Below are 12,689 nucleotides of genomic sequence, written 5' to 3' on the forward strand. Positions count from 1 at the left end.
AATAAAAATTATTCTCCGAGATAGTGAGAATGATTATTCGAATATTTCACAAATTAGTATTCTGTCGCATTTCAACCGAGATACTCCGTTTGTATAGAGCGATGATTGGACTGGATCCACGGAAAGGAAGAAACGTGCAGATTTCTATTTGAAAAGAGCTGTGCATAATGTTTGTGAAAGGACTATAATCCTTAGAAAGATAATCCTTTTTCAACCATTCGTCTGTTTCCTTTAACATTTCCTAATTTCAATCTAATTCAAATATTTATATTTTCAAGGATTTATCATTCTGTCGTCGCTTTATTCCTGCAACACGATAGTAACGTGATCGTTGACCCGGAAGGTCCTCCATTAATTATGTTTTGTCGGAAACATCCTGAGAGGCAACTGCGGCAATGTCTCAGGGAATATTCGCCTGAATGATATTCGAGAGTCGATATGAGTCACAGCGTATATTACGTGTATGAAAATATAATAGCAATCGAACAATCTCACGTTAATCGTCATGTTTTTTCATATCACGTTTCGCAAAACAATTTGCTTTGTTTTAAAGCGATTCCCAGAGAATGGAGGAATTATCAATCCTCTCAATAATATTGAAATACACGCGAATATATAAAATCGTCGAGCACACTTGCGTCGATTATAAATATAATTGGCAATAAACGAAGTCCGAATGTAATTGAGATTCTTCGTCTGCATGAACTTTTCATCCCCTCGTTGCAACCTCGAATGAGCGTAGAAGATAATTAATTGGAGCGGAATGCGGAGATTGCTTACCGAGCAATGTTGGCAAAGGGAAAAAGATATCGGGAAAACGGTGGAACCAGGAGAAATTAGATCGTTTGTTGAGTTTACAACAAAGAACTATTCTGTAGATTCTGTTTCAGGAATCAAAAGCTTCTGATTTAATCCTTGACATTGAGGTTAGGATTGGGTATCGAGTGAAGTATCGTAGTTGAGTATTCTGGTAAAAACTGAGGCTTTCCTCTCAAAGCCTCGGGATGTTGCAGCTCGATTAACGCGAATTACGAGCGCGATAAAAATTGCAATATCTAACAAGGAAAATATATTTTGATTTATCGAATTGTTCGTTAAAAGAACGTTTGCACCGAAAGACCGATAGAAGCCATAGAGCATTTTTCAAAGAGCATTGTAAAAATGATACGAAAAGGGAAACGCAGTAACCTGATAATTCCCTATAAAAGATTCCCCTAACATACTAAATCACTGAATCACTTGGGGTTCGCGAACTCGCGCCAATGTTCATGCTACCGTAGTATCTATTAATAAGCATCATTCGATCCTCGAAACGACTCATCCTAAAGCTGTTGAAAATAAATTTAGGAACGTGCTCCAGGCGATCATCTCCCACAGTGGATGGGTCCAAGAATATATGAAACGGTGTCCCATAATATCGAACGCATTCCCCTGGCAATCGTCGCCTAAATTAAACGCCATTTGCGTGCCAAAGCGAGAAGCGTCCGAGCAGACATCTATTGTTCATATTGTTCGTGTTGGAGAGACCATCTGTGCAGACGTATCCCATTTTCAAAGGCAGTTGCGTGAATTAATCACGCGTCGCTAATTCGATCTGAACAATTTCTCTCTTAATTTCAGTGGCGAGTTGTTTCGTCCTCTGGCTCTGATTTCATTTCGCCTACGGATGGAATTCGATATCAACTCGAGTTATAACGGCGAGTAGAAGAAACTCTGAAAATTGATACGCTACGAACTTTATTCATTTTTAACTATCAACTTTCTTTTATCCGTCATTTTATCCGTCATTTTATCTGTCATTTTGTTGAATATTATTACTGGAATTTTTTTAATGTTTATTTGCGTGCCGCGTTTGAAATTATCGACGTACCTAGTATTCGCAGTGGGAATTGAGTTTTATAGTCGACGACTATATTGTAGTTTGAGATTCGTAGTCGATGACTATATTATATTTCGAAATGCATAGTCGATGACTGTACGGTTCATACGACGAGAAACTTAAAAATTCTTAATAGGTTTTGCGTCCGTGAATGCTTCGCATTAATTTTAAAGTGGTTAATTGAGACCTTGACAGGGTTGTCCCATTTTCAGCACGACGATTACCATTCTTGAGAAGAGCGGGGTAGGTTTTACGAGTGGGGCGGTTTTGACCTGTTTCGAAAATGAGGTAGCCTCTTTAACACACGCGTTCGCGAATTACGCGCTTGGACCAGTCTACGTGTTTCTTAGTTTTTGAACTAAAGTTGGCGTTAAATTGACACCAAACGATAAAATCATTTGTATATCATCTCATCTCGTGCTTGTCAAATATATTACCAGAGAATCAATTAACTTCCGATAAACAATGTTCCACATACTTACAATTGTCCCACTGCTAATTGAAGTGTCGGGTGATTTCGAAAACTCGCTTCAATCAATTTCCATAACGATCGTTCGAGCCTTCAATGCCAGTCTCGTTCCAAATGAAACGTTGTGTTTGCAAACCAGCATGAAATTAACTTAATAATGTAACAATATTGAAACATGGAATTCGAAAACAACGACCCATTTCAACTTGAAAACCCGCAGCACGTAGTCCGTCTATAGATCTCGGTAATTAGCAATATCTGTAAGCAACAGTTTTTGTAAAATCCAGTTTCAAAAATTAAAACTATTTAATTCTCTACTGTTCTTTGAAACTCGAGATCGATAGCATAGTTCGCGAGTCTATCCAGAGGAAAAAAGCTTGAAACTGGATTTTCCGGGGATCGATTAACCTAATGCCACTTCAGTCAATTCGACTGATCGTTTAAAGTGAGATATTAGATTGTTGCCGTCGTAAAATTGTGGCAATCGCGTTAACGCGCTCGCTAGAATCGATGCTAACGACGATTGGATCAACCGGTGATGCGAGACGGATCGATCTTCCGTTTCCAGGCTCTCATCCATGCGACTTTTCATAGCTGCACGAAAGTGGAACGAAGGAGGAAGGAGGAAGGATGATGTTTCGTGGAAAATTGATCGCTAGTACAAAATAGTCAAAGGTAGAGAAACCTGATAGTGTTTCCTGCTATGTGTATGGTCCACTGATGCTTCAGTTTCAGAGGATTTTTGATCTGCGATAATTAAATTTTCGTAGATTTGATGATATTTGAGAATTAATCACTTCTTCCCATAGTATCCTGATCTTATTCAAATTTAGGCTATTGGGTCGAAAATAAGCAATATTTTATTATTCGCCCATTTAGCTAAAAAATTAAAAAACTTTAATGACAGTCTTAGAAAAATCGAAATATACCTGCATTAAAAATTTAGCAAATTTGTCACGCGAAGATAAATTACTATCGATGTGTATAGTCATAATGCGTATCATGGTAAAATCTGTTGTACAATAATAGAACATAATCAACTTCATCAAGGTCTGCTTGATAACTTGAACTCGAAATATCGCTAGTAGTTAATGAACGATCTGAAATTAGATGAGAGAAACATGCTCATCCATAACGATTCGTACCTGGATATAGGCTCACGCGAAAGCATGCTAATCCTTGAGAGCCAAACGTTTCTGGGTTAATCTATCGGGTTATCTAGTCGATAGGAGAACTATGATAAACCTGTTTGGTTATAGTCGATCCAGATTCAAATAGTTCGCTAAATCTCTCGTCGCAACTATTCCAAACGCGGAATTACAGAAACCGTCAGTTTTCGTTCAAAATTAAATTCAATTAAATTAAGTTGCAACGATAAAATGGTAGAAACTATAATCTTCTATCTTAAATTAAATTCGATTGAATTTCAAATATAGAATGGCTGATACGTTCCAGTTGAAAATTGAATTTAATTAAATTTCTAATGCAAAATGATAGAAACCAAAAAATTCCAAGGTGACTAAAGGTACTCCGAAAGAAAAGACCCGAAAGCCCAATGACATTAAAAGACACAGGTCTTAACTCTTTCAGCTTCCCAGTTAAACATCGAACGAGACATCGTAAGAGACAGAAATAGGCTCGAGCCGTATCGTGGCTACCGTGATTCTCATTGTGATGATTCGGGAAACCCAACAGGGATCAAGATACGGTCACCCGTGACCCGAACCACGAGATTGTCAGCGCTGTTTCAGCCCAAACCCACTCAATCTGCCTATGCCATTTAAAATCCTCTCCAATCCTCTCCTATAAACCATTTCTACCTCCGCGTCAACCTGTGGGTTACCCAGAAACTCTAGAAAATGGATGATGACGACACAGATGAGAAACGAGAATCTCTAACCTTGGTCAACAAACTGTCTCACAAAGAATCAGAAAGCAAGCTCCTATTGTCTTCGAAATCTATATCGAAAAGCAGGTTCGAAGCGAGACAACAAAGGGACTCCACGGAAGATTCTGACACCATGGACGGTGCCTCCGATAATAAAGTGGAGAACATCTCAAAGGACGAGGACACCTCAGAGCCTCTAGTGACCGATGAAAAGGGTACCAGGATCTCGGACAGACATTGCCATTCCCTGGACGTTCCAGAGGAAGCAGAGTCTCTTCTGATGACTCGACAGCAGGCTATTACGAGGACCAGCCTAAGAGTGGGCGAGGGGGGGAGCAAAATATCCAGGTTTCCTGAGAACAGATCTGCCTGTCTGTTCCATCGAAGCCCTCAGTCTTCGTCGAGTCAGGAGGATTACGAACCCGAAGTGAAGAGTCTGTCCAAGATTCAGAAACAACAACAGCATCTTCTAACCACCGGCAGTGAGACTCAGATGACAGTTCGATCTATGGAGAGTCTTAGAACCTCGAGGAACTTTCTGAGCGCGGATGAGCGATACATAGAGGATTCTAAGAGCCTGGAGTCTCTGTCGCTGTCTTCAGAGTCTCACGTGACAAGTTCCAAGAGTCATTACAGGAGCTTCCTGACATCTTCTAGCAGCGATGTTAGGAGGATCATGACCGTTGAGTCAAAGAGTAGCGACGATCTTCATAGAGAGGAGAGTCTAAATGCCGAAGTTAGACGTGGTCTGTTTGCCAATACTGGGCTGGAGAGAAAAATCCCGCAGCATCTTAGTTTACCACCGCCTTCCAATGTGTTTTCTCTGACCAGTCCAGGTGGCAGTGACAGGAAGATTACCATTTTGAGTCCATACTCGCCGATTCAATCTATGGAATTCCAGTTTTCCGCGCAAACGCTGAAGAGTAGACGCAAGAAGGCGATCGTTCTGCCGAGGTTGGTGTTACCCAGAAGCGAATCCGACGTGTTCCTAGAGTGAGTAGTAAGATAATACGTAGATTGAGCGTTAACGAGTTGTTGTCAAGATGTGGGGTAATCAGAATGTGAAATTTGGGTTTATTGTTACATTTGATGTTATGGGTAAATGGTGTTTCGTTTTTTGTATTTTAAGATTCGTGAAGGCTAACGCTTCTTATAATGTTTAATTATGTTGGCTGTTGTCTATTGGTTTCAGGAGGAAATTGAAAATTCTAAGTCTGATAGGAATCTTAAAAAATGTTGCTATATGAGATTATAAAAATTTGCGGAACTTTGGTATTTGAGATATTTGAATAACGAATATTTGAAGTGGAATTGCGAAAATTTAAAGGTAGATTTTGAGATATAAATCTTATTAATTACCTAACCTAGTCAAACAAGATTCAGACGTCAATAGTAGTTTCCTAGATATTATGAAGCGTTGAGCCATCCTAAGTAAGCTTCGCATGTTCAACCCATCCAGGCGAAGGAAGCAAGTCAGACTTTACCTACCTAGTGAAGAGATAAACAAATGAGTCTTGGGCTCCTAGCCACGTAAGCTTTCCAAGCTCTAATCTAACGTTACCACTAATTAACATTGAGTAAGAGTTCATTATGGAGGAAAGTTTACACATGACCCTTTTAGTGTTACTCTCTCGCTTCTCTGGTCAAGGACTGCATCCTTTGCATAGAGAAACAACTCGATGTTTCGAATCAATTCGAACCTAGAATAAAGCTAATTTTGTTGCGCGTAAATAGAACCGAAGAAACGCTGTGCAATGATTAAATTTGAGCTTCAGTTGGATTCAGCGTTTTCTTCATTCATTTCTGATTTCATTCGTGTCTTTAACAATTTTAGGATAGTATGATTTCAAATATATTGCAATTTAGATCAGTCTATGAAAATATACAGGTTTTAAACCACACATATCACTTTCGTATTTTCTGAATAAACATTATAATGGAATATTATCATCATATGTATTCTTCTATTTTTTACAGAAAAGTAATCCGTCATAAAGATAATATAGTGTACTGACTATAAGTCAGTAGTTACATGTAACTATAATGTGACTATCAAACATAATAACTGCAAGACTATAATCAAATGACTATAAAATGTAGTATAGAGTATAGCAACAAAAACAAGGAATCTAAAAAACATCATTTTAATGGATTTGCCACGATTCTAATTTTAGAATAGAATTAAAAATAATGGAAGCTTAGGTAGAGTTTCTGTTGTACTAGAAACATTCACGATGACATTGTGAGATCGTGGTGATTAGGTGGAATATTTGTTCGTGACACGACATCGTGGCCGACCATTTTCACTGATCGCACGTTTTCGAGTCGAGCAATTTCGAAGATTGGGTATGTTAACAGATTGATTTGATTCGACGTAGCTACACGAATCCCCGTTTTGCTGGCCCAGTTTCCGCTTTCAATAAGAGCATTCGCCTATTTTTAGAGAGATTCGATTATTTATATATGATAATAATAGGAGTCGACTATAATATTCCTTTATAATCTTTACTTCCTTGCATCTGATATGAATTCGAATTTAATTTAAAACTTAATTTTATCCATTTATTACCCATAGAAATACATCTTTATTGCTGTCTGTATGGAAATTTTAATATTTATCGGAATAAAAAGTTAATTTGACCGAATGAAACTTCGAAATGCGTAAAATACAGGATTTAATGAGAAACAAAATGAATCTTCATTTGTAAAGGTCATGTTGTTTGTTCGAAAAACAATTCCTTCCGTTATTGTTAAACGACTCGGTTGGCGAACGAGAGGAAAAAGCACAGAATAATATTAATTATTCATTTTGACTTGGACGAATTGGAGTACGCAATAATTGCCCGCTGATTATAATATAAAGCATTTCCATTAATTATTTACAGCCGGTGGAAATATTGATTATGCGGTTATTTGTTTCATTAATCATGAGAACACGCAGATTCATCAACGAAACGGCATACATAGTTAAAAGAAACGTGCGATTAGTAGAATCACGTTAATTACACGGAATCTGTTATAAACGCCAAATAATATGCAGCAAATTAATAGAAATTAACGAAATTTCGTAAAATTGTGTCAATTTGAATAATGAGAATGGATTTTGATATTTCCATTGGTATATGGTCGGTAATTTGTATAAATTTCATTTCATTACATACAGCTTTCATCCACCCAGAATTTCGACAATACGAAGGAGATTGTCCGAAACTAACCAAATTTCATCTCAACTTGAACAGTAAAATAAATACAAGAGAAATTTAAAATCTCCTCTGAAACTTATTCGACATATTATATTTTCAGAAATTTCATTTTAGTATCAATCGACTTTAATCTCATTACGTAGTACGTAGGAAATAAATGAAAATTAATAGAACTTCGTGTCAGTTTTAATTACAAAATAAATCTAAATCTCAATCCGATTCCTCAGACTCATTAAAATCTCACATTCTTTTCCGTCTCATATTACAGATACGTAAAAGTCAACGAAAACTTTTTTGACACTATCGAAAGTGTGAAAATCTTGCCTTCAAAATGCTTTTTGAATCATGTCGATACGACGCTCCGTTCTTCAGATATCGTCGTTTAAAGACAAGTCTAATTTTTCATACTAACTGTATGCGTCTCGCTCCAACACACTTGGACCTTTCGTTCGCACTCACGCACCGACCCGTTCCGTTATAGTCAGGCGTGCGCTGGTCAGTGACAGTCGTTGAGTCAGCGGGTTTATTGCTAGTAGCAACTTACGCGTTTCCGGGAAAATCTGCGTTGCGCCGACATAGTCACGCCATACTAAACGTCGTAGGAATTTAAAGGCCAGTATCTCGGAAACGAATTGAGATATCGACATGAAACAAAGCACGTTCCCAAGGGCAAGCTTCAGGCTACTCGCTGAATGTAATTGTCCAAGTCATACTTGCCCCCATCTAGATCTTTTTTCAAGTCAAAATTGATTAACGTGCTACCTGAACGTATATTAGGAGCGCTTCAATTAGGGAATAATTAAAGTTCATTAATGTTCATTAAAAATATATAAAGTATTCAAAGTAGGGTATTTATTGTAACGTTTGATAAACGAAACAAATTTTTATGTAAATTCCATTTCTTTAGCTATATTCATAGAAATATCCGTGTAATAAAATAAAAATCCTGTTGATTAGACTTTGTATGAATATAGAGTGTATTGAGAACGTTAGGATGAATTTGAAGATTTTTAATGACCGAAATAGGCAATTGTGATTTCTTAAACATTCGAAAATGAAAAATTTCAGAAATCCGATAATTTTGAAGTTAGAGAATAGGAATTTGAAACTTGATGACCTTTCATGGTTCACGTTTCGAATTCTCATGTGTTACTGGTACATCTATGGGCGAATGTTCGACCTGAATTTAACAGAGAATAATATATCATTCTGCAGTAGGATTGGGGATGGACAGCTATCAGAAAGGTGCGATGGGGATTCCGTTAGAGGTATCTGTGTATCGAATTCGCGACCAATCGATTGCCGTGGCGTTCTGTTTGTTTCTGGAACGAGCTTTCGTCGCACAGATACCCATGGAATTAATTTCCAACGGTAATCGCGTTATAGCGGGTCAACAGGCGATCGTTAATTATCCTGCCCCAATGCAACTTCAATTTCGAGTGAAGCCAGCCATAGTTCCAACATCAATTATTTACGTTATTCCTAGCTTTCGAATTTTAGTTTGAAATTTTAGTAAATTTTCGAGTCTTTTTCAAGTACCTCGAGCTATTCGAAGCTCGCAAACTTTAATTTTTGACTTTTTACCATTCGAAGCTTCGAAGTTCCAAACCTGAATATTCTTCGATTTTCCAAAGTATTCGGGACTTTTTAAAATTATCATTAGAGGACTCGAAATTCACGCAACAGGAATTTGATATGAATTTTCTAAATTGTAGTGTTACTATGGCAAAACCGATCGAATGCCTGACCAATATCGATTCATATTACTGTCATTGGAATCTTCTGCATGTTTCTGCAGCAGGATCATAGAATCGCAAAGGAAGTAACGTTCGATAACATTATAGATTTTTATAGAAATATGTCTGAACATATTGAGTTGTTCTATCATTAAATTCATCCCTAAATGTCATTAAATTCTGTATTATAATTCTGTCGAAGGGGGTTGCTTTACCTACCTCTTGAACGACCCACTTATGCTTATGACTAAATTGCATATTTATGCATTTACGACAACTGTAAATATGGAAAAATGTAGAAGAATGTCGACAAATGCAAAAGCAAATGAGGCATCAAGAGCAAAATGAATCTACTTGTCGCATTTACAAACAAAACATACTTTGAAATATTAAAATGTTTCTGTTTGTGAAAAGCACGCTTTTATTTATTGAAATTCTGCATCAATGCCTGTGAACACGTGATCTTGTATAAATATTAATTTCATTTGGAATCTAATTAATACATGAGAAAAGCTACACTTTCCAGTTTCTATATTTGCACGCGACTCTTTTGAAAACACTTTGCTTCGCTTAGTAAACAACTGATTCACAGTTGCTTATATTGAGTTGACAATTAAGTAATTGCGGATTTTGTCATTGGGTGGTATCGACAAAATCACTTGGCTGCCAACCCAATATTTTGAGAAACAATTCGATGTTGTTTCGAGCGTGCAAAGTTGATTACACTTACGTTTGAGATAGGTTCACGGAAATGAAAAGAGGAGGATGTGGTGTTCAGCTTGCAGACGTCTGTAAGGCGCGATCGATTCGAAGTGTGCACGAACGATAATTGTTTTCGATGTGTCACGTGTCATCTCGTGTCACGCTGACAGCTTTTCGACATTGCGATTCTAATTTGAAGAAAACGATCATCGATTTCCTGTCATACTTCGAGGATAAAACATAGAAGAGAAGTTCTGTGTGTATGTAAAGAGGGAATGGAAATTTTTTTTAAGAAAATTTGTTTCAACTGAGAAAAACGAGAAAATTCGTATCCCCGGAAAATCAGAAATTTGATAATTTGTATGTACGCCTGAAAATTTAGGAATTACAAATTTCAGAACCTTAAAAATGCGGAAGTTTCGATAATTAAAATGAAATTTTACGTTTTGAAAATTTCAAAGCTTGAAAATTTGAGCACATTGCAAAACGTATTTTACAAATGGATATTCATCCGGCTACTTGAATTACTATGTTTGGTTAATCGGCTCGGATGGTAATTGTTTGTGACGTCGGGCACAGTGTTGATCGCACATTTCTGCTTCAATGTGTCGGGCATATATACGTCGTGTTTCAACAGTTTCTGCTTGATTTGAGGTTTCCAGAGTGTACAGTAGCAGAAACAGTGATCACGAATGCGTGTCAGTCAACATTTCATTCTCCACATGACATTTCTCTATCACAATTTTTCACTTATTCAATTTTGTACACTATAGAAAACTTTGGAAATTTTATTAGAAATCTGAACTCTACATATTTGTTAATTTTTTGAAAGTGGCATTATAAGCATTTATGTAGTCAGCTGAAGCATGCGCGTGGTGCCTTCAGTGAAATTCGACCATCAGTCCCCTCAATCTTTTACGCCCAAATACACAGTTTCTATTCGGGCGAGCAAATCCTCCTCTTGTTTCCGTTTCAGTTGCACGACGATGGTAATTCGTCGCGCAAACATGTTTCGAACCAACACGTGTACATCATAGTACAAGATATAACCGGTTGTTCCGCCGGTAACTCAATTAGATCGCGTTGTTTGTCAAGTATGGATGGTTATATCAGGAAGCAATTCTAGAAATATAAATAGAATATTCTTCTTCTTTTTGGTTCCGCGAGCTTTGATTTGGAAATTAGCAGAATCTTTCAAAGGTGAAAGTATAGAAACTTGAGATTTATTATTAAATAACATCTACATCTTTGATTTATTCTATGTATATTTTATTTCCGTTCCTTGGAATTTTGAGTCTGAAATTGGCAGCATTTTTAGGAATTGTTTTATTCTTCTAAAAGATTTCATTTAAACATATGTACTTATAAAAGCCTAAAAACTTATAAATTTCTTTAAAAATTGATTAAAACATTTATGAGACCAGTTCATAACACGTCTAGTAACTTTCTCGTGGCGCCAGCGTCGAAGAATATTCGCACTAACAAATCCAAGTACTCTTTAGATAATATGCTATCTTGTGTAGATAACACAGAATACAAGAATCTGATTTACCGACGTAAAATTTCACTAGATCGGAGTTTCTCGCTGGAGAATGTAGTGGCAGCACCGAAAATCCAACAGGAAATCGATAAGTAGATCTGGATGAATCTCCCTTGCTCTTTTAGTGGTAAAGTAGTTCCATTTAGGTTTACTACTAGTTACAAAGTTTCCTCGTTTCAGTGGACGTATATATCTTCGTTACTGTGTAGTCGTAAACTGAAGATACACAAGATAGAGTATATATTACGATGGTTGTGTCTCAGATTCATAGTTTAATAAAAGTAGTTGATATTGCTCCTTACAATTATTTATTCTTTTAGAAAATTTTGTAATCTTTAATTGTTTCAATATTTTATCACGAAAATTTAAATGAAGATAACATCGTTACTTTTCTATGAATGCAAGATTTTCTGAAATTACGTATGATTTAGTTAGAATTAAAATTTCCTACATTTCTAAGAAAATATTTGTTCAAACGTTCCATTCTTTCTATTCCATATTCTAACAAATTTCACGAAATCAAAGCTCCTCCTTAATTCGTCGTATTAGGAAAATAAAATTCCCTAGAACTTCTTTAATCTTTGGAATTCAAACGATTTTTTCCAAATTGTCGATAAATCTTCTCTGGAATCGGTCGTATGAAAACAAAATTTCCTAAAATCTGCCTACACGATAGAAAGACGAACAATTTTCTTGATAATTCGAATCACTCGACAAGTTGTAAGATACCAATAAATTATTATTAATCGACGTATAAGATTTCGTAATACACGAAATTCGATCTCCGCTATCGGTTTTCATAACTAGAAGGGAAAATGGTATCGATTTTCTTGGACCAATTCCGGAGTTCATCTTCACCAGATCCCATTACACGATTGCTCGAGCTTGTCGTATTACATAGTGCAGCTCGAAATGGCTCTCCCACTCCAGGTGAAGTTTCAGGGACATCACGGCCGCTTTCACGAGTGTCCAAGATGTTTTTCTCGAGGTTAAAAGCTCGGTTCGAGTATCTGCCCTCGCCTCGAAGACGGCGAGAGCTGAAAAATATAGATTCGATCAGGTCCCCAGGGCGAGATTTAACGTAATGGAAGTAACTCGAGTTAAATTGTCGACTCGATAGCTTTCTACTCGTCCTATGGTTTCCCACGATACACGCTTGATTTACGTTTGTGTGCATTCCGTGACGTTCCTAGGGAATTTTATTCTTAGAAACGTAAACGCATTTAAGTCAAACTTGATCAGATTGTTGAATACCTTCCTTGAATTTTTCTA

The 12,689-nt window shown here is 36.9% G+C and overlaps 1 protein-coding gene across 8 annotated transcripts in view; it reads left to right on the top strand.

The window, feature by feature from the left end:
* LOC117242443 (cAMP-specific 3',5'-cyclic phosphodiesterase-like) overlaps window positions 1-12,689 on the top strand; it is a 350,276-nt gene that overhangs the window by 194,313 nt on the left and 143,274 nt on the right. For 2 of the 8 annotated variants that reach the window (XM_033509115.1, XM_033509116.1), the window contains exon 1: window positions 3,940-5,229. The exons of 4 other annotated variants lie outside the window; for them this stretch is intronic. In XM_033509115.1, coding sequence (XP_033365006.1) covers window positions 4,208-5,229 — 1,022 coding nt within the window. In that variant the 5' untranslated portion in view covers window positions 3,940-4,207. Of the gene's footprint in view, window positions 1-3,939; window positions 5,230-12,689 lie in introns of those variants that run through there. 2 more of the 8 variants (XM_033509117.1, XM_033509118.1) reach the window with 2 other exon arrangements.

Source organism: Bombus vosnesenskii, unplaced genomic scaffold (assembly GCF_011952255.1).
Source record: "Bombus vosnesenskii isolate JDL3184/JDL3185 unplaced genomic scaffold, Bvos_JDL3184-5_v1.1 scf7180000016274, whole genome shotgun sequence".
In the NCBI taxonomy this organism is placed as follows: domain Eukaryota; kingdom Metazoa; phylum Arthropoda; class Insecta; order Hymenoptera; family Apidae; genus Bombus; species Bombus vosnesenskii.